The following is a 23,698-nucleotide window of genomic DNA, read 5'->3' as shown; positions in this document are numbered from 1 at the left end:
CATCAGGGAGGCCAACTCCCGTCCTTAAGGGCCACCAACAGGTCAGGTTTTCAGGATATCCCTGGTTCAGCACAGGAGACTCAATCAGTGGCTCATTCATAATGACTGAGCCACTGATTGAGCCACCTGTGCGGAAGCAGGGATAGCCTGAAAACCTGACCTGTTGGTGACGCTGGAGGACCGGAGTTGTCCATCCCTGGTCTACCATCTCTACCAGTAGGCTGTTCCATAAATCCACTACCCCTTTAGTGAGGAATACTTACTCATGTTTACCATGATCTTTTGACCCCCCTCCCCCGCCCCCGTCCCCCCGATTCTAATCAGGTGCGGAGTTTACATTGGCATAATAACAAAGCTGAGGGTAATTAGCCTTTATAGCATTATACAAATGGTTGCGGACCACAAAGCATCCGTGCAGTGCCCTCCGACTTCCTAATTTGGGACTTGGTAACAGTGCCCAGAATAAATTGAGTCTGTGTGCAGATGAAGAATGAACTTGGCAGGTTGTAAATGCTGTTACTGCAAATTTGTGCACAACATACGCAATTACGATAATTCCCTTAGCACACAGCCCGGAGAAAGGACAGCTGAGGGTTATTTAAACATTTGAATCCAGTAGATCAGCAGATCTTCTATCCACATTGGGCAACGCAGTGACATATCTTTTCATTCAACTGAAAGCCGCTTGGGCCCCTGCAATGCTTACTGTGATGACTCAGGTAGGGATGCCAGGTGTCCAGTATTGAACCGGACTGTCGTGTATTTGGACACACTGTCCAGTAAAAAAACGTAATACTGGACATGTATGCGCCCGGTATTACCTGTCTGGGTATAATGACCTGACCGGCTTGGGGGGCCATGGGATTTCCCTGAGCGGGGAGGGAGCAGGGCTGTTGCAAGGGGGCTGGGCAGCTTCCTTCATCCAGATTGGCTGCTGCTGGGTAATGCAGCCAATCAGGAGGTGGTGTCAGGAGCCTGGGGGTGGAGTCAAGTAGAGGAGGAAACAGCATGGAGCAAAGAGTTGAGAGGGGTGTGTGTGTCGGGCACATTGCACCTTTCATCATTGTGTCCAGTAGTTTTGGAGAAGCCGCCTGGCACCCCTAGTGATGAGATGTATCACATTTAAACCTAATGATTTATTAAGGAACTTGTAATTCTACTCACACTTTGGAAAGCTAAAAACGATTAATACAAATCTTGTTATATAAAATACTAATTTATGTATCATTTTCAAAAGAAGAAATGAAGAGGAAGCAGACAGGCTTATGTGCAAAAATTACTGGTGGCATTGATATACCTATAGTAAAAGAACATTCCCATTAACATTTTGGGGGCTCATTATATTCTGACGGAGGGGCTGCACCCCAAAACATTAATGGGATCGCTATTTTTCTGTATGTATTGTGATACCATCACTGTCCTCTAGGGGCTGGGACAGTGCAGTAAGTGTGCTTTCCAGTCCACAGAGAGTTAATTCCTCAAAGAGAAGCCAGCAACAGCTGCTAACTAATGGAGTTAATCAGCCTGGTCTGAGAGAACAAGGAAGTGGTTTAAAAGACAGACTGAAAGCTCCTATGCTGAGAGACTGTTTTCCCCAGAGAAGGGGGAGATAGAAGTGCTCCCCAGCTGCGGAAGCTGGTACAGAGGACCTACAGAGGAGATTCTCTGGGCTCAACCTGGGACAGAGTTCCCCTGGGAAGAAAGGAGGAGAGACTGTGCTGAAGCAGGGACGTCTGCTCCAAAAGGACTAAGATAAGCAAAACCCTTATTATTGTATGCAGAGACTGTGTTACACTGTGGCATATGCCAGGGCATGTTTTTGACTTGGGAACCAGCTTAGCTGGCCATGCAGTTAGTGAGGGCGAAAGCTATGGTGTAGTTAGCTTTCCCTAAAGGGAATAGGTGTTATTTTTATGTGTTGTTTTGATTTAAAGGTACGGGGGGCCTGTTAGCATTTGATTTAATCCCTATAAATAAACCCCACGTAAGAGAATTACGACGTTTCCTGCCTTTATCTGGGACTAAAGGATGCTACAACGTGGTGTGGGCATCACAGTATATAAATGCCACCGGTAATTTTTTGCACATAAGCTTTTCTTATGAAAAAGACATCTGGACCCTGGATTGGAACAGGACCGATGGAAGACCAGCAGACTCGTTTAATTTAACAAGCACAAAACATTTCTGGCACAATGATGTGGGAACACACACATAGGAAATACATGAAGCAGATACATTAGCTAGATTACCTTATCTCTGTTTGAAGTGCATTACTAAATGGTGTGTGTTAAAGCTGCATACCAAGCAATAACCTACATGTGTCTTTTTTTAAAAAATAAATCAGTTCTGTACTATAAGAAAATACTTGCAGCATTTAAAAAAATATTCAAAAAATAGCAACTCTGAATCACATTTTTAATGTATTATACTGCAACAAGCATTTTTTGTTTCTATAGCAACCATTTACAACGTCACATCCCCGTCCTCTTCTGGAACAGCCTCTTTATGAACCCTGCCCTCTCTCTAGCAGTGCACCAATTGCATCTAGTGACTCTCATGATCTTCCCCACAGAACTTTGCATCTTTGGTCCTCTTCGGCTGCACTGACAGCTATTTAGTGAACCCCCGAGCCAAATCTTCGCCGATCGATCACAAGAGAACGGATCGATCGACAACATAGTTAATTACTTATCATTCTTTGTATTGTATTGCTGCATATATTAAAGGGAAAAAATTAAACAAAAAAACGACAGCTTGGACTGCAGCTTTAACTCACTGGAGAATGGAAGAGTAGAAAGAAAATACGTAGCAGCAAACAGGATACCGGAAATAACACAGGAAAAATATAACGTTCTTTAATGAGACATACAGAAAATAGGAAAAGTCCAAGTACAATTCCCATGCGTTTCGCACATAAGACTATAGGTGCAAAACGCGTGGGAGTTTTTCTTGAAATTTTCCTATTTTCTATATATGGTTCAAGGCCCATCTTTACTGTGATGCTATTCCACAAGATACCGTCCGCTTAGTAAATATTCGCCTAGATGTTTATTATAATTTGTATTTTTTTCACAGATACCGTCACAGCATAATTGCATTGCTACAAGAATATTGATGGTTCACATTATCATCCCCGTGATCTGTCAGGTCCTAATCACATTGTAAACGCTTCTTTTCACTAACAAAGAGGTCAATACTGGTAGCAATTTGTTATCTGTATTTCTGCTGTTGTCAGGAACAAATTCAGATTTTCTGCATTTATATTGTTCATTAGGTTACCTAGAAACAGATGGGAGGGGTATGCAATGTGACCACCAGTGTCCTCTGTCTTTCCCTCCTTATACCAAGGATGATAACAATAGTCTGCTCAACTTCAGTCCTCAAGCCCCCCCTACAGGTCAGGTTTTAAGGCTATCCCAGCTTCAGCACAGGTAACTCAATCAGAGGCTCAGTCAAAGACTGAGCCTCAGACTGAGCCCCTGATTGAGCCACCTGTGCTGAAGCAGGGACTGATTGAGCCACCTGTGCTGAAGCAAGGACTGATTGAGCCCCCTGTGTTGAAGCAGGGACTGATTGAGCCACCTGTGCTGAAGCAGGGACTGATTGAGCCCATCTGTGCTGAAGCTGGGATATCCTTACAACCTGACCTGTTGGGGGTCTTGAGGACTGCTGTTGGGGAATTTGGGGGAATGTTTGGGGAACAGGGTAGTCACAGTATCGATGACGGTGATTCAGCTCCGGGTCGTGCGTCGTAAATCACAAAACACATTGGACCGCGCCTAGGGCTGCTCCGCGCGGCTAGTCTGTGCCGCACTTTTGTTTCATTTTTCATTACGTCGGAATAAAGTATTTCGGTTTTGCCCGGCACATCTGTGACGTGCGTCCGTTTGTAATATTTTTCTGCAGCTGAGGCCGAGATGGACTGCTCACTGGACCAGAGGGATTCTGGGTGTAACGACACGGCTTTGCTTTTGTGGCACAAAATATACAAGTTTAAAAAAGATTTGAAAACACGGCAGCACGGATTTCTGCTATAGCACTGCTTAGTAAAAAAGGCCCAGCTGCAAGAAGAGTAGTAAAGAAAAAGAGAGTGTCTATCTGGTCAGAAGATCTAATTTCCTGAGACTGGAAAGATAAATATGTTACTGGTTAAGAAGTGGAATAAGTATTCAGCATGAATAAGCATGAAATGTTATTTTAACCATCGCACCGGATAAACCCGAGCAGCACATTGTGTCTGGCGAGGGAAAGCTCTAGATTAGCGTAATCCCGTTCTGAAAGGTCATTGCTTATTGCTGCTGTGTTTATTTGTTATTTGCTGCCGGTATCACAATCTGCTCAAGATCTTGTGGCTTTTGATGGTCGCTATTGCACAGAAAAAAACATAATTAGATCAAACTATTCCCAGAATATAGATTGAAACATTTCCATTCCAGGTGTATGATTCAGTAAAAGTGTGTGTAGCCCTCTTTCCTGCTGATATAGAGAGACTACTAATGCTGTGTGTACCTGCTGGCTCAGCGAGATCTGGGCCTCCGCTAACTGGGAGCCTGGGGTAACAATATGTTCTTGGCAGCGCCTCCACTTGCCCAGGATCCCCAATAAGTAAGATTCCCCCGGACAAGAATAATGATAATAATCCACAACGTTGTAACCTTTTACTATTAATTGAATGCAGAGCATGAACATAAACATATCACCCGTACAACCACAGTGCATACATATATATAGCAATGCAATAATTAGATAACAGTGGCCTTGCCACACTCCACCTTGGAATAATGTCCTTTACCCATCACCGTGTGCGCCCACACCGTGTCCAATGTACTGGACCAGTCCCTTGGTCACTTAACCTTCAGTGTCCCCAAAGAACCCTCCCCAAGGCGGGATCAGCGCCTGCAGGCACCGGTGTTGGTGCACTTATATACTACCTTCCGACCGCTCCAGCAGCCGGTAACAGTACTTCGCAAAGGATCCGCCGATCCAGCGTTGTCTCTCACGAGTAGTTGCTTCACTTCAGCAGCTTGATCCCAAACCACTGGCAGCACAGCAGCGCAGGAAGAATACTGTGTCCCTGTCTGCTACTACAGTAAAGGGTATGCTGTCCCTATCTGTGGCTGTTCCCTGCAGCACCACAAGCTGGTGGTGACTCAGGGCCTGCACTGGGGCCTAAGGGGAATCTCTGGCCTATGCAGTGGGTCACTGACCCCCTGCAACACACACCTCCTCTCCCCTTGCTCCTCCAGGACCCTCTGCTAGCGTGGTCTCTCCCCCACGTTTCCCTTTCCTGCCTGCCAGCAATCCCTTCACTCCTATTCGTTCCCTGGTGTCATGTGGCTCTGCTGAGGCTCATGGGAATTGTATTCCCACCTCAGAGCCTCCTCTCTATTGGCTAGCCGTTCGCGCGCTTACACTGCGCATGCGCGACATACCAGGGGCGCCCCGCCGCACATCTACATTGCATGCGCAACAATCAAACATGGCGGCGCCCTATGCTTTCCGGGCCGCCGTGGAGCCTCCGAAGCACCGGAGCGCTCCCTGCTCTGCCCCCACCCTCCTGAATTGCCAGTGGGTCTGCCGCTCGTCACTACAGCACCCGCAACGGAGGTACAATGGGGGGGGGGGGGGCAGGGGAACACCACTACATGTGTATAAGAGATGCAGAGTTGCAGAGATGCAGAGGAGATGCAGAGATACAGAGATGCAGAGGAGATGCAGAGTTGCAGAGATACAGAAATGCAGAGGAGATGCAGAGTTGCAGAGATACAGAGATGCAGAGTTGGAGAGATACAGAGTTGCAGAGATACAGAGATGCAGAGGAGATGCAGAGTTGCAGAGATGCAGAGTTGCAGAGGAGATGGAGAGATACAGAGTTGCAGAGATACAGAGATGCAGAGGAGATGCAGAGTTGCAGAGTTGCAGAGGAGATACAGAGTTGCAAAGATACAGAGATGCAGAGGAGATGCAGAGATACAGAGATGCAGAGTTGCAGAGGAGATGGAGAGATACAGAGTTGCAGAGATACAGAGATGCAGAGAAGATGCAGAGTTGCAGAGTTGCAGAGGAGATACAGAGTTGCAGAGATACAGAGATGCAGAGATGCAGAGTTGGAGAGATGCAGAGTTTGTCAATATGATGGTAGTGACATGGTCTGGACTTGTGGCTTCTGTGACCAAGCACTACCATCACCTGCACTTATTCCCTCACCTGCTGTCTCTGTAAGTCTCCCAACATACCACTTAGATTGTAAGCTCTCCCGGGCAGGGATTTCCTTTCCTATTGTCTGATCTTATTTGTTTCACTTATTGTACTATTATTCCCTGCACTGTATTTTCTCTCTTGTAAAGCGCTGAGTACACTGTGGGCCCTATATAAAGTTATACATACATACATCCAATTTACATTACCGTTCTCTGGGTGTTGGATCTGGCTCCCATGAATGAGGAATCCCTGACAATAACATGCAGTTATATATAAGAATAACTTACAGAGCCCAGCGTGGGAATTTCGCAGATATAGCACCAAATGCATCTTTATAGTGTTAGAAGCAGTAGTGTAACTTAGCAGGGCCAAAGACTTACTCATGGCGTACTAATGGAAGGACCACCCCAAGTGCAAAGAAGGAGGAGAATGGGAGAATAAAGCTGGTAAAAAGTCAGGGCAGTTAGCCGGGCTGGCTCTATATTAAGAAACCACACGGCTTTGGCCAAAGGGTTAAACTAAATGACCTCTTTTCAAGAGAATATATAAGTATTTTACTGTGTATTTTTATCATGTTGGATGTAGCACTGGGCTTCACTGTCGTCTGTTGTATCTATATTAAGAAAACCTGTTCATTCAGTCTTGTTTTCTTAACTTCAATGTCAAAGCATCCTGGGGTTTCAGGCCTTGTGTTTCTATTGAGAATTCTATCCCGCATTACAATGTGTCAGCAGATTGTATGAAGTAATGCAGGAGTGGCAACTCGAGTCCTCAAGGGCTACCAACAGGTCAGGTATTTAGGATATCCCTGCTTCAGCACAGGTGGCTCAATCTGTGGCGTAGTCTTCGATTGAGCCACCTTTGCTGAAGCAGGGATATCCTTAAAACCTGACCTGTTGGTGGGCCTTGAGGACTGGCGTTGGCCGGACCTGAAGTAACGCATAACCTACATAACCGCTAGAGACGGGAGAATTCGTTGAAATTCGGCTCGCTTTCTTTTTTTAATTTCGGAAAAAAATGTGAAACAAAAATCGCAAATACGGTTTTTATTTATTTTAATTGCGCCTATTAGCAAAAGTGTTCTTTTCTCATTTTTCACATTTTTAGAGTAATTATTTTTAAAAATGAATATCACCCTGTTTTTTTTTTTTGCCAAACTCAAATTTTTGGCATATATTTGCCCATTTCCAATAGCCACTTATATAAATGATCCCCTTTTCTAGAATTTTTTTTATTACTTACATTTGTTATCAAATAAACTGTATTTTGTAGTAATATACTTGGAGAAGTATAGGAGCCCTTTTTTCTTTGTGTCTGGTGAGTAGCATTTTGTATAATTTATCGAGCCTTGATTATACAATTAGTGTATTTGTTGTGGATATACAATATAGACGGTTCATGGTCCCAAGGTTCAACAAAGTATCCGGCCGCTCCTCCTCCTCTTACCGTGCACCCCAAAACTGGAACAACCTACCGGAGACTCTCACATCCACCACCAGTCTAAGTTCTTCCAAACTAAACCTGTCTCACATTTTTATCTGGTCTGTAACTGTTACATACGCCTATAATATATATTATCTGTAACTGTTACATATGCCTATAACATATATTATTTTGAACTGTTAATAAAATATCTTTAAATATAATATATAACCTCTGTTCATTTAATGTAGCCATGTATCTGTCATCATAACTCTGTGCCCAGGACATACGTGAAAACGAGAGGTCACTCAATGTATTACTTCCTGGTAAAACATTTGATAAATACATGTGTCCAGTGCACGGTGTCATACATGTAACACAAACCATTGACTTTTATTGGCTCGCTGAATGTGTAGGTTTCGGGATTTATTTAAACAGACGCAAACTACCCTCAAGGACAACGAGGACGGTAAAATACTCACCGGACAAAATCGAAGCCACGGCAGCAATGATAAAGGACAGAATGACGCCAGGCCCCGCCATTTCTTTGGCGACCAGTCCAGAAACCACATACATCCCGGTGCCCACACAGCTGCCAACGCCAAGCGAAACCAGGTCTACTGTGGTGAGTATCCGGGCCAGCTTGGTTCCATGAGCGCCGCTAGCTCCGGTCCCTTCCAACATGGACTCTACGGGTTTGGTGCGTAAAATCCTTGCATTGATTGCGTGCCACGTGGCGCCCCACGGAACCTTCCTAGGGTCCAAATATGAAAAGAACCGACTCATGATTTTAGAGACGCTGGAATAAAACGGAGACGCGTAGCAGGGCACAGCGCAGCGCTCACTCTTTCCAGCATTCACTTGAAATTGGTATTTTGTTTTGCTACAATCGGTGCAAATCAGCGATAAGTGTCATGATATCAGAAAAACCTTGTCCTCTGTGATCCTTAGTGACCTGCAAGAAAAGTGACACTGTGATTAGACCAGCTCATTCCGGGGAAAATATACAACGGGTCAAGAGCACCTATAAACACGATGTACATTCGCTGTAATTGAGTTGTTTGACCTCGTGTGACCTTGCCGTGGTGTAAAGACGGAAAGGAAATATGTTTGTTTTGGTCAGTATAAGATTCCTGCCGTTTTTATTCCCATACACTTTTCCTTGTAGTGAAAATGACATTTTCTATTTGAAATACAAACAAAATGTTCCATTGAAAAAGTAGTAGAAATCGCTGTAATGTTGATTCATTTTGCTTAAGTCAATTCAAAGTTTAAACCCTAGTGTGGAAATAAGGATGGTCACATTTAATATGGCTTTGTCATTGAACACTGTCCCTTTCTCAGGGTTAATGATGCACACTATTCATCATATATCGTGCAAATGTCATGGGGCTTTTTTTGGGGGTGGATGGGAGCAGAGCGTGCCAGGATACCCTGAATGATTCTTTAGAAGGGGTATTCTATTTGGCTTAAATCATGTTTTCTAAGAAGAAAATAAATGATTTTATATGTATATATTATGTGAGAATTGTTTTAAAAGTGAATGTAGTTGTAAAGAAGACTATCCAATATACAGTACCAGTGGTTTCCAATCTTTTTTGGTGAAGGAACCCTATATGAAATTATGCGGAACCCCAACCCTCTCTAATAGTGCGTCTGAGATCACATGCATTGTAAGGAACCCCAACCCTCTCTAATAGTGCGTCTGAGATCACATGCATTGTAAGGAACCCCAACCCTCTCTAATAGTGCGTCTGAGATCAGATGCATTGTAAGGAGCACCAACCCTCTCTAATAGCGCATCTGTGATCAGATACATTGTATGGAACCCCAACCCTCTCTAATAGCGCATCTGTGATCAGATACATTGTATGGAACCCCAACCCTCTCTAATAGCGCATCTGTGATCAGATACATTGTATGGAACCCCAACCCTCTCTAATAGCGCATCTGAGATCAGATGCATTGTAAGGAACCCCAACCCTCTCTAATAGCACGAAATAGAGTGAAAATTACAGGGAACACTTTGGGGATGCCCGGGAAACGCTTGGTTCCTGGGAACACTGGTTTAAAAACACTGCAATATACATTTGGAGATAGGGGTAATTAATGAAGCATACACTACAATGCACACTTGCTCTAAAACGCTTTCCAATTAACTTGTTAAAGGTATTGAAGATGTTAAATTACAAAATGAGTTGCAGCTTTGTGAAAGACCCCAATAAGTGAGCTGGTACACAGCAGGAAGGGAGGAGACGGCATAATTGGTCTGAACAAAGAGTAATTAGCCCCTGTGATAGCTAAACTAATAAGGGGTGGAAACAATAACATGTGCTGTACAATGATTGTATTAACACTACAAGAACATAAAGGAGGCGAGTTTCATGAACAAGAAGAACAAATCAGCTCGATTCTTGAACCCCAGCTCCTAAAGGTTTATACTGTATGTTCTACAAAGGGATTTGTGCTCATGTTACACACACTGGCCCCATCTCAACATGCGGCGAAGCTGTCTTTCCCATCCGTTGGGCCCTCAATGCTTCCTGACAAGGAGAAGATGAGTTCAGAGTATTGTATTGGCTCCTATGAAGTTCACATGCTAAGCAAAACAGTTGCTGCTGTACCAACATAGAGACCTTCAAAGAGATGCCCGGGGTACTATTCAAGGTGCTGTTGAAGACATTTTCTCCTCGCTCAGGAAGATTGAAGCCCCATGTCAGTAACTGAAGCTTCTATCTCCCTGAGCAGAGGGAGATGGCTTAACACCTGAAAAGGGACCGTAGAGAATGATTCACAATCGCCAACATCTATTGCCGTTTAGTGAATAATACTGTTATTATAATACTGCTGTTAGTGAATAACTCCCATAACTGATTAGTTGTTGCTATGGTTGGTCTCTAATTAACGCAATGCAGGATCATCTTGCAGCAAAGACTTCTACTATATAAAACTATATGTAAAAAGAGGGGGGGGGGGGGAAAGAAATGTCTCATTTTATATTTTATTGTCCGAGGCAAATGTGTACAGCAAAACTCTGTACATCTATCACACAATGTGCACAGCAAAACTCTGTACATCTATCACACAATGTGTACAGCAAAACTCTGTACATCAATTACACAATGTGCACACCGTGCTTGAATGCAGCAATGTCACAGAGGCTGACTGTCTTGTTTCATTTCATCCTGTGCCCTCTTTTCTTCTCCACATGTATTTCATAACGCCACCTAAGCTGAAGCATTATTTTGCAGGTTTGAGTCGGTATACCAGGGGTGGCGAACTCCAGTCCTCAAGGGCTACCAACAGGCCAGGTAGTAGGGAATACCCCTGCTTCAGCACAGGTGGCTCAATCAGTGATTGAGCTATGTGTGCTGAAGCAAGGACTGCTATAACCACCTGTGATGAAGCAGGGACTGATTGAGCCACCTGTGCTGAAGCAGGGATATCCTGAAAACCTGACCTGTTGGGGGGGGGGGGGGGGAGGCCTTGAAGACTGGAGTTGGCCATCCCTGATGTATACTCTAGATTGTAAGCTCCCAGGATCAGAGCTCTCTTAACCTATTGTATCTGTTTGTGCGTGCGTGTCCTTATTGGTATGTAACTCTGTTTATGTCATTATCTCATCTCTGTACCCACATTGTACTGCGCAGCGGAATATGTTGGCGCTTTACAAATAAATGATAATAATTATATTATTCTCTCAGGTGCATATTATGCCAAACAATGAACATAGCTGTTCTAAATATTGTTTGGTGCGGGGATATGTGGGAACAAGAAGAAGGAAAGGACATATAGTGTGAAACGTTCAGGTAAAGCACAATATGCAGGTACTCAGAGAGTTTACACTCACACTCACACTCACTGAGTTTTATGCATAAACCGCTGTTACAGTGGAAAGGTGTGTTATCTCAGCCAGGCCCTCTATTTCATCAGGATATTGAGAGTCCTTGATCAAAGCGTGTCAGTATAGATGGCATTCCTCTATGAGGTAGCTCTTTGGTGGGAGTTTCTCCCTGATCGGAGTGCCCTCACTTGGAGCAATGAAGAATATTGGGTGAATCAGGTTTAAAAAAAAAAAAAAGGGCCATTTAATTATAGAAACAACACAAAGGGGAATGATTAAAAAACAAACTGGGAATCTCTTGTGTGGGATTCCTCAGTGTTGGTAACAATCACACTAGAAATATATGGAGGGGGGGGGGAGATACAATCCAGCTCTGCGCTCCCCAGCACTCAGCGTCTCTGCTGCTGTGTGAGGAGCCGCTCTCAGCTCTGAGCGCTGCGCTCCCCAGCAATCAGCGTCTCTGCTGCTGTGTGAGGAGCCGCTCTCAGCTCTGAGCTCTCCAGCACTCAGCGTCTCTCTGCTGCTGTGTGAGTAGCCGCTCTCAGCTCTGCGCTCTCCAGCACTCAGCGTCTCTCTGCTGCTGTGTGAGTAGCCGCTCTCAGCTCTGCGCTCTCCAGCACTCAGCATCTCTCCGCTGCTGTGTGAGGAGCCGCTCTCAGCTCTGCGCTCTCCAGCACTCAGCGTCTCTCTCTGCTGTGTGAGGAGCCGCTCTCAGCTCTGCGCTCTCCAACACTCAGCGTCTCTCGCCCGCTCTCTGCCCCGAGCCTCTGACCCCACTCCTGCCCTTCTGTGATAACCCTAATCACGTTTGCACAGAAGGGCAGGAGCGGGGTCAGAGGCTCGGGGCGGAGAGTGGTGACGTCATCCTTCTGTGTCCCCGAAACTGAGATTAATGGGGTTCAGCTCTGGAGAACCCCTGCCTCAATCCTACGTAAGAAGATAAGAATATAGAGAACGGCGTGGCCTGCTCCTTTAAGGCGTGGGCTGCTCCTTTAAGGCGTGGGCTGCTCCTTTAAGGCGTGGGCTGCTCCTTTAAGGCGTGGGCTGCTCCTTTAAGGCGTCATTGGCTCTTGTCATATTTTTCTTTTTTTCTTTTAATAAATGCACCTGTTCTAAGATCCTACTTCCCAGGGGTACCCAATATGGACGCCTATTTCAAAGGAGGAAGTGCTGTGGTTTCCTAAATAGTTTCCTTAGAAACCCCATACATTAATGCTTAATACATTCAAACTCATTACAAAGGGAATAAAGAGTGGGCACAGAAATTCAGTAAGTATCTAATACAGGGGGTCCCAACTCTAGTCTTCAAGACCCTCCAACAGGTCAGGTTTTCAGGATATCCCAGATTTAGCACAGGTGGCTCAATCCGACCCTGCTTCAGCACAGATTGAGCTATCTATACTGAAGCTGGGATATCCTTAAAACCTGACCTGTTGGGGGGTCTTGAGGATTGGAGTTGAGCACCCCTACTTTAATATTACACAACTAATTGACATGTTGCAATGAATCATTGTAACACCGCCGGAAGAAGAGATCAGTGTATCTTGAATGCTCGCACAAATAAAAGCATTTCATTAGCCACAGAATGGTAACACACACACACACACACACACACACACACACACACACACACACACACACACACACACACACACACACACACACACACACACACACACACACACACACACACACACACACACACACACACACACACACACACACACACACACGATTTAGAATTGTGAACCAATGTGAAAAAATTATTACAGTGAGCAGGCACTTTAAACAAATTCAGTCACAGTTAAATGAAACCATAATGGGGTTATCAGCTGACTTTGTTTTAACAGAATAAACACATTTTCTGGAGCAGGCAAAGAACTTATTGATTGCTCTTTTTAAAAAAAAAGTCTGTGAAGTGCCCAGCGGCATTATATCCCCCCTGGCACAGTGCCTGGAGGTATCTTAACTTGATTAAAGTGAGTATGATCCAAAATTATTATGCACTCCGCAAATTAAAGCACAGCTGAAGCTTTGCACTTTTATGTCCTGTAGAAACTGCGAATTAAAAGGAGGATTTCCACTGTACCTTTTTGAATTTTGTTTTTAAAATCAAATGTCATGTTAAATGAAAGGGTTAATTACTGTACTTGCTTTTAGACAAATGCAATCGGGAGATCTTCATCAATGTAATACAAAGAAACATGGTCCAGACCAGGGGTAGCCAACTCCAATCCTCAAGGGCTACCAGTAGGTCAGGCTTTCAGGATATCCCTGCTTCAGCATAGGTGGCTCAGTCAAAGCAGGGATATCCTGAAAACCTGACCTGTTGCAAAGTGCACAGTTACTGATGCAACATTGGATACATCCCATTTTAATATTGCCCCATGTAACTCCTTGCCCCACTGATGCAGACCGGGCACTATACATGCAGAACACCGGCAAACATTACCGCACTCTGACCATAACACAAATTACCGGCATAGTGCCCCATTGGAAACCTTAATACAAACCCCTAAATGTGTAGGGAAATAGCACTGCCTGTCTCGGAGGGTGATAATACACGGTACATATGCAACGAGGGCTCTTCACTAAAGTGCAATATCCAATATCAATCAGATGAACGCGTATTAACAATCAATCCTGGCTGCAGAATATCCCAGGCCACACCCTACAGTGACTGGCGTTTCAGTACGTCTTTGGTTAAAGATCTGACCCCTCAGTATTATAAGGGCTGCAACAGCAAAGTAATAGGTCATTTCGATGTTCGTGCCATTAAATTAACTAAAACAAGGGATGGAAGATCTGGCTTATGAGGACAGGCTAACTAAATTAGATTTGTTTACATTAGAAGAGAGGCATCTGAGAGGGGATATGATAACTATATACAAATATATTCAGGGAAAATACAAGGAGCTTGCAAAAGAACAAATCATCCCACAGGCAGTACTAAGGACACAGGGTCATCCCTTCAATTTAGAGGAAAGGAGATTTCACCAGCAACCAAGGAAAGGGTTCTTTACAGTAAGGGCAGCTACAGTGTGGGATTCATTACCCATGGAGACTGTGATGGCGGATACAATAGATATCTTCAAAAAAAGGTTAGACATCTCTTTTTAGGAAGGAAAGGTATACAGGTGAAGCAGGGTGCCCCTCTTACCTCCGTAGGAGATGTCCTGGTATGTAAAATAGCGGGACTACAACTACCAGAAGCCCTGCGGCGGAGATAGTATCACATGGGCCGTTACAGCCAATCAGGAGGGCGGCCATAGTAATGTAGGGAGGATCGGGAAGGTACGGCGGCCATCTTGCGGTTGGCACCACATGTAAGGTATGGGCGATGTGTGTAGCATGGGGATGGCCATTTTAGAGACGGAGCAGCCATTTCAGGGGACCAAATGTCCTCTGCGGTCCAGGGGGTGACAAGCAGATGATCCGGAGCGAGGGGAGAGGAAGGTAGTGTCCGGGGAGCCTGCTCAGCTCCCGGACTAGGCCCAAACCTACCCCTATGCCCCACATAGATCCCCCACACCGCCGATACGTGTGTAAGGTTAGCTTTAAGATAGGGAGCTCCTGTTAGAGAGAGAGAGTGCAGCAGAACCCTCGGAGCAGAGGGAGGCTTCCCACTGCGGCCAGCGTCACAGACATCACCCGGGACCCTAAGGTGTGAGGGGCTTGTGTTGGAGACCCCACTACGTGGGACACAGTTGTGGCGCTTGCTCCTACGGAAAGTGTGGCCTGGGGGGACCTTAAGCCAGGAAGGTAAAGTGCACCAACGACAGGGGGAGGGTAGCGCTGCCCTCACACACATTGGGAGGGATTGCTCGCAGGACACTGGGTCACAGGTGCCCGAGCACACTTGGTACTATTTGGGGCTAGCTACCCCAGGACTATTGTTATTTCTATTATAATACTGTGCCTTGGTTGTATTGTGTCACATTATGCTTTCTGTGGGATCACAGTAAATTAGTTATATTTTATTGATTGTGAGTATGTTATTTGAGTATACCTTAGGTATACGAGTCCTATGAGGAGTCAATCCTATAACCCCAGGATCCTCATAGGTGGAGGCTCTGCACCATATAGAGATATACAGAACACACAGTCACCCCAGGCTCCCTCTGAGCGGAGGCCCAGGCCTTCTGTACATCCAACAGGTAGCACCAGTACTGTAGTAGCGGCTGATTCCCTTAAGGAAGAGGGAATACCTGTTAAACAGGTTATACCAATAAGTAAGCATGGGAAGGGTGTTGATCCAGGGAGAAATCTCATTGCCATTATTGGAGTCAGGAAGGAATTTATTTTTCCCCTTATGAGAAATCATTGGATAATGTGTCACTGGGGTTTTTTGTTTGCCTTCCTCTGGATCAATATACTTTAAATACACAAATAGGTTAAAGTATCTGTCATTTAAATGTAGCATACCGTAGGTTGAACTTGATGGACATATGTCTTTTTTTCAACCTCATCTACTATGTAACTATGTAACTTTTGATTATGGAAATGTTTCTCAGCTTTCATACAATACCCGAATTACTGCCAATAAAAATGACAGATGTTTATTTTTCCATTTCCTTTTTGAAGGCACATTATTCCACCTCGTGTACTTTGTTACAAGTCTCGCTGACACGACTGTAGTCTTTGCAAATAATTCACTCCGGCAGACTGATGTTCTAAGGGGCAGGGCAGAGAGGAAGCTACATCATTGTATGCTGTCTAAAACTCCGCAGGACATACTCATATCATTTGCAGTAATAGTGGTGTGCCCTAATGTGTTTGCTATTATTACAAATATTTCTCTAAAAATATAGCGTAAATACCCCAAAATGTATGTTCATGGACATCCTGGGTTGTGTTTTCTCTGCATGTCTACAAGGCATTTACAACACATTCCAGGCTGCTGCCGCAGCAAAGGGGTTAATGTTTGTGTCAGCTGCGAGATGTGGCAGTCTGTTTTATTAAATGTAACGTAGATCTGTCATGCTGAGTGGTTTGCAGCAGCTCCACCCTGGCAGGTATTATCGATGCTGCTGAAATGTATAGAATTGATGGCAAAGTGCAGAGAGCTTGATCCATCCCGTGAGTTAATGAAACAAATAACTCCTTCCCTTTCTTATTATTCGTACGTATGTGTGTGTTTGTGTGTGTATATATATATATATATCAGGTAATAAAGAACCATAGGCACTCCGTCTGAATAGAAAAATTGGGTGCAAATCCTGTACAAATAAATAGGCAATACGATACCGCACGTGGACGAATATCAGAGGCAGCACTCCAAATGAATATCAAAAATCCTGTATTATTCAACAAAACATCATATCCAATGTTTCGGTCCTCAAACGGGACCTTTGTCAAGGTGATGATCATCACCTTGACAAAGGTCCCGTTTGAGGACTGAAACGTTGGATATGATGTTTTGTTGAATAATACAGGATTTTTGATATTCATTTGGAGTGCTGCCTCTGATATTCGTCCACGTGCGGTATCGTATTGCCTATATATATATATATATATATATATATATATATATATATATATATATATATATAATTAGTGCCATCCATGTACAATTCATAGCTCTTTACAGCAGTAATACACGTTACATAATAATATAACACATAATGGGAATAAGCGCTTCAGACATAAAAGTAACATTAGGAAAAGGAGTTCCTGCCCCGAAGAGCTTACAATCTAAATGGTAAGTAGGGAGAATGTAAGCTGCAAATCACTTGCTCATTTGTCATTAAGGCAACTGGGACAAAACAGGTGCAAAGTATTTTTGTGCGTCAGTAATAAAAATCGGAGGCACACAGTGGCGCTTTTAACATTTTGCTGCTCATAGGCACTTACCTGTTTGCCGCCCTGTGCGCTATGTCACTTCTCTCACAATCCCCCTATTTAATATGGTGAGAAGTGGAGTATACTGGCCAACATCGTTCTTTCATATACAGCCGGTCCGTGCTCAGCCGACGTAATGCGTCCCGCAAACCGCCCTCGGATAACGGACCGTCGGACTGCTCTTCCCATGTTAATCGGCGGCGGTGACCGTCGGATAAGCAGGTCCGATTTCGGATAATGCATCCAGCGGACTACATTATGCGCGACGGAAAGTGGACCGCCGGATAGCGAGGACCGCCTGGATATAACATTTAACCAAAATGGAAAGGTATGAAGAAGCCACACATGCAAATGAGAGTATCTCAGCGCACCATCTGCTGCCCATATTCAGCATCAAAGTCATCATCTTCACACACTTTATTTAGGAGACTTAGATATTTATGGCTTCATTGTTTTACCCGTAAAAACAAGGCAGGGTCCCTCTTTGGGTACCGCTGGGATTAAGTGGAAAACAAGAAACATTGTTAAAGGTAAATGTGTTACAAATAACTACAACATGTTTTCAGACAAATGAAGACCACATTCATATAGCCTGGCAGGTAATGCCCTCATACCCACATTTACAGCAAGATCCTCTGATTTCTAGCGAGTTACCTTGGTTACAAATGAAATGATCTTATCAAACCCTGTTTCATAGCAGAGGAGAAGGTTGTCATGTTACCAATCTGCATAGTGCATCCTCAATGTCCCTTACATAACATGCCATATCACACCTTATTCCCATCCAGATTTCAGAAGGAAAAGAGGGGACAAAGACTGGATAAAGCTGCATGGATTTCAACCGTACAACAAACCCGATTTCAATAGAATACAACGCATGGCTCCAAAAAAATGCACCAGAACACACACCCAATAAAGTAGCTACATGCTTCTATTAAAATGTGCACATGATTCTCATTGATTTATGTTATTCCCAAGAAGCTTACATTATTTTAACAGAATGTGTGCCTGGATGACACGGAATACACACGTGAGTGACCTAAAATCTATCCAGATGAGGAGTGGCTCAGTGAGTAAAGACACTGACTCTGGCAGCAATAACCTTGACTTTGAATCTGGTTCAATTCCCAGTGTCAGCTCCTTGTAACCTGAGGAAAGTCACTTTATCTCCCTGTGCCTCAGGCACCAAATACATAAATTATAATGTCATCTGGGCAGGGACTAGAGTCTGTAGCATTCCTATGTGCTGGGTACTGCATGCTATACTGTCATTGTAAAGTGCTCCCCATTGGGAGAAAAGCTATATATGAAATAAATGTATTATTATTCCGAGAGAATTTATAGATGATCCCTATAGAATTGCCTAAATATTGGATCCTTTTTAACAGGGAGTCTCACTTTCAATGCTGTGGTGGAAGCAAATACACATGCCCAAAGCACGTTAGTTCCAACTAATATAATATTGATTATTGTGTTTCCTTAATAACTTGAAGTTGGTTTTATCTGACACTGGTGCAGGACCTGAGACATAAGTTCAGGTGAACTTTGAAAGAACAAAATAGTCATGTTCACTACCATTCATATAAGATTGAGGATTGGACAGCAAACATTTTATCCAGCAAGTGAAATCATAAGCCACAGATTCAACAGAAAAAATAGTCTTCGTGTCATCTTCATGGAATGCTTCAGTTTGCCCCGGCTTCACAAACTAAAGGATCAGTGGTGTTTATATGTCTACCTAGTTCTGATTAGCAACAGACGGCTTTGTTGAGCTATAAGCTGCTTCAAAGCTGAAACATCAATCCACAGGCTTTAAAGGAGGAAAACATTTCCATATCCCATTAATATTTCCTTGGTGTGTCGCTTATTGAGGTCATTTTAGACTGATTGTCCCTTGTTTACATCATCTGTTGGTTTCTGAAAAATGTAATTATAAGAGCAGTTTTGTGTTGTTTTTTTATTCAGCGGCCTCAGGATTAAGTGTGTCTAAGATCTGCAAAGGACGATGTAATATCTTCTATTAATGTCACTTTTCCTCCTCCTCCTCAAAATACAAAAAAAAAACAAGATATTGAGAAAACCACAAGAAATTAAAATATTCTTCAAATGTTCAGTATTGTATTTGATGTTTTCATATTTCTCACTAGAAATAATGTCATATTTATATAAATCCACAAGTTTGGATTCAAAAGTCACTAAGGATTCCCCAATATTCATAGTCACACTCACTTGATATATGACTGCATATTGTCTCCTGAGCAAAGAAGCGGGGCTTCTGCACTATGAGAAACTCAAAGGGTTTATTTACAGGTACCATATGTCAACTGAAGGAGAAGACCCCAACCCCGATCACTGGTGCACAAATAGAAAAAACACTTTTAAAAGAGAAAAAAAAGCTATATAATAGCAAGTCCAATATTGCAATCACAACCGGAGCATCAGCTGAGAGGGAAACACCCGAACTCATACCAGACCATATTGTATGAAGGAAAGTGGGGAAGAAAAAATATCTGTCTGTGGCATGTTTAATAGTAAAATGTGGGTGATTGACAGAGTTGTTAGTATTTTTTTAAATATTTTTGGGACTTTCAATGGTTTCATATAAACAGTCTCTTTGGCGATAAACACTGTTGATTTTAGAATCTACAGCATGAGCAGTGTATGTGGGACAGACTTAACTGAATGTTTTTTATCTGAATGTCCACAGGTTAGTGCAGGGGTTTCCAACCTTTTGTTGGTTAAGAAACCGTATAATTATATTGTGAATTTCTGCACAACCCCAACCCCCTCTAATAGCGCGTCTGAGATCAGATGTATTGTAAGGAACCCCAACCCTCTCTAATAGTGCGCCTGGGATCAGATGCATTGTAAGGAACCCCAACCCTCTCTAATAGCGTGCCTGAGATCAGATGCATTGTAAGGAACCCCAACCCTCTCTAATAGCGCGTCTGAGATCAGATACATTGTAAGGAAACCCAACCCTCTCTAATAGCGCGCCTGAGATCAGATGCATTGTAAGGAACCCCAAGCCTCTCTAATAGCGTGCCCGAGATCAGATGCATTGTAAGGAACCCCAACCCTCTCTAATAGCGCGTCTGAGATCAGATGCATTGTAAATTCTTCTGTATTTGGTATAATTTTCAAATGACCTAAACATTGCAGGGAACCCTTTAAGGATGCTTGCAGAACCCATGGGTTTCTAGGAACCCTGGTTGAAAAACACTGGGTTAGTGAGTCTGGCATTATGTTTCAACGCAGCAGATGATCTATATCGAATGTAAGAAGACTGATACATTATATCTCACTGCAGACCAGACTCACAACAACGCTAGAAAGACAAAAATAGATCCAAGAAAGGACACATACATTATAAACACTCTACTGGGACTGTAAATACCCAGGGAGTAAGCAATGCATTTGTAATTGTACTGAAACTAGAAATGGGCGGACTTGTCTGAATCCGATCCATGGATATTCACTGGCTTTTCAGACTCAATCCGCCAATGAAATCCGAGGTCGGATTTTATCATCTTTAGGCCATGCGGATTCTTCAAAATCCATCGATGCGGCGCGGATTCACGGATCTTAAAGAATCCGTCAATGGGTTTAACTGAAATATGATCCGCGGAACAACACAATGACTTAAACATGAGACTGCGCCCTCATTTTTATACTCCTCCCGTAATAAAGCAGGTGACGGACCCCGAATTCCGTTTTTAGGTTTGGATTCTGAATCTGTCGGAAGGATTTTCAGTAATAAGAAAAAATAACCTGAATCTGCCTTTTTTTTTTAGCCTAATTTATGAAATTACGTGAACGGAATGAACCCGCTAATCCGCCACAGATTCGAATTCTGGCGAAAAATGTTGGCCAACCCTAACTGTAACGCAGAAGGTAATAGTTGACAGTTACACGCTGAATAATGCAGATTAAAAACAGGGTAATGGAAAAGGTTAACAATAGAGAGAAAGGGAGAAAACAGCACACTGCCAGGGAGTCAGGTGGCAAAAAATAAAAGGTTCTATTTATTCAGCACAGGTACAAAAAACATCACCCCGAGAGGGGGAAACAATCCTCCTACGGGTTTCAGACACAAATATCCTTAATCAAGGAGTATAAGGATATAATGGAAATGGTTAAAAAGAAAAATGGTTAAATAAGCAGAGGAAAGCTGGATTGTAAAAAAAAAAAAAGAAGGGAAAATCTATAGTTCCAATGTAATTTGTATCTGTGTGAAAAACAGCGACAAAAAGCTAATAACAGTAATATAAGACTTGCCAGCCCTGGCGTGTGGCTTTTTCTGGTGGTACCTAATAGTGATTCTGGATGGAATATTCAGAGGATATTGATTGTATTACATCTTGTACATGAGTGACGTCAACAAGGCAATTCCTAACGTCAAAGGCATGAGTCAGACAGTGTCTGAAAGGGCATGTAGAGAAAGGCATCCTATTAAGAACTAATGCAATAATTTCTCATTCTTCATTCACTTTTGGCTTAATCTGCTATATTTTTTCTAAATGATATATTATGAGTCATAGTTAATTCCTAATGCATAATTTTTTTCCATACATTTTTTATTGGAAATCATGATTATTCTTATATACATCTTAGACATTTGTAATACTGTACAATACAAATTAACATGGCTTGCATATTTTTTTTAATTATTTTAAACTGAATTAATGAACGATTGACCTGTGCATTGTTGCAATTTAAAATTTCTTGTTTCGTTAATATATAGCCGTAACAAATAAAACTTCTACGGTTGCATTTCCATTTTAGTTTTAATATGGTGATTAGTCAATCTTATCAGTCTCCCCACTCCTGTATCTCCACTATAATTATTATTATCCCCTTATTATTTATTTATATTCCTTATATACATTACTGGTAAGAGCAAGGGGTTGCATTGTATCTGCATCATCCATACCAAGACTCCCTATTGTATCACCACATCACAGGCAGCATTGCCACTGAATGATGTCTTCTCTCTACACCCTTTGTATCTAAAGCCCTCTCCCGCCTTAAACCCTTCTCACTGACTGCCCCGCACCTCTGGAATGCCCTTCCCCTCACTATCCGACTAGTACCCTCTCTATCCACCTATAAGAACCACCTTAAATCGCACCTGCTTAAAGAAGCATATGAGTAGCTCCGTGGCTGATACTATACACCTCAGACATAAACCTTGGCCCCTTGCAGATGCACTTACCAGAATTCCCTCCTACTGTCTCTGTACGTTCGTCCTACCTACCAATTAGATTGTAAGCTCTTTGGAGCAGGCACTCCTTTTCCTAAATGTTACTTTTATGTCTGAAGAGCTTCTTCCCATGATCTGTTATTTGTATTATTTGTTATTTATATGATTGTCACGTGTATTACTGCTGTGAAGCGCTATGTACATTAATGGCGCTATATAAATAAAGACTTACATACATACATACATACCACTTTCCAGCCTGCATGCTTTGTAGAATATAAGTAGAAACAGGTGGGAGCTAAGATATTCAGTCCAATGCATTTGTGAGTATTTAAGCACTATCCTTTTCTTCTTTATGATTTTAAAATGACAATGCGATATATATCAGAGATAGAGTTCGATTAAAGCAGGAAGCAGCGTGTTCATACAGAGATCGGACTAGTTAGGTTGGGGAAATACAGGAGAGTGTGAAGGTTGTTGACAATTCAGAACAAAAGACTAAAGCTCAGGTTACCTATTCTTTGGTCCAACCATCTGCTATAATCGCAGCCGTCAGGCTCTATGTCAAATGTATGGTTATATTCACCAGCAATATCCCAAAAACAAACAGGTAGCTTTCACTTGGATTCACAGAATACGTTCCCCCTGCACTATCTCTCCAGGACTGGAAGTGAAAGGGTCATAATGAGGTCAGGGATTCCCTTTCCTATTGTTTTGTCTGAATTGCTTCTTTCCATTGTGTTATAATATTATGTCGTGTATTACTGCTGTAAAGGGCTATGTACCTTGATGTCACCATATAAATAAATATATACATACAGTACATACAGTACATACATACATAAAATCCCAGGTACCCATGCAAAATGTTTACATTTCTACTGAGGCTAATAAAAGCATCATATATAAAGGTGTACAGAACAGAAAGGCTATTACTGTAACAACACATATACCCAGAAAGACTTACTTGAAATCAAGAGCAGAGTTTAATTCAGTTAATTTTTTTTTGGGGGGGGAGGGGGGATTTGGCGTTGGGGGGGAGGGGAGGGAGGAGTGGTACAAAAGGAAACATGTTTTAAACCCAATTTTACCAAACGATGTTTACTGAGGCCAAAATATAAACAAAACAAAAAATGTGCATGATTATTAATGTGAGCCTTTCTGGGCATTGTGCGAGTATTTTCCGG

At 42.9% G+C, this 23,698-nt stretch overlaps 1 protein-coding gene across 5 annotated transcripts in view; it reads right to left on the bottom strand.

Moving 5' to 3' along the window:
- Window positions 1–23,698, bottom strand: part of SLC7A14 (solute carrier family 7 member 14) — a 74,543-nt gene that overhangs the window by 15,532 nt on the left and 35,313 nt on the right. For 2 of the 5 annotated variants that reach the window (XM_075570811.1, XM_075570810.1), the window contains exon 2: window positions 8,106–8,578. In XM_075570811.1, the coding sequence (XP_075426926.1) occupies window positions 8,106–8,409 (304 nt within the window). In that variant the 5' untranslated portion in view covers window positions 8,410–8,578. Of the gene's footprint in view, window positions 1–8,105; window positions 8,579–15,476; window positions 15,914–15,995; window positions 16,155–23,698 lie in introns of those variants that run through there. The other 3 variants (XM_075570812.1, XM_075570815.1, XM_075570814.1) reach the window with 3 other exon arrangements.

This window comes from Ascaphus truei, chromosome 14 (assembly GCF_040206685.1).
Source record: "Ascaphus truei isolate aAscTru1 chromosome 14, aAscTru1.hap1, whole genome shotgun sequence".
NCBI lineage: Eukaryota > Metazoa > Chordata > Amphibia > Anura > Ascaphidae > Ascaphus > Ascaphus truei.
This window is presented reverse-complemented; position numbering and strand designations above follow the sequence as displayed.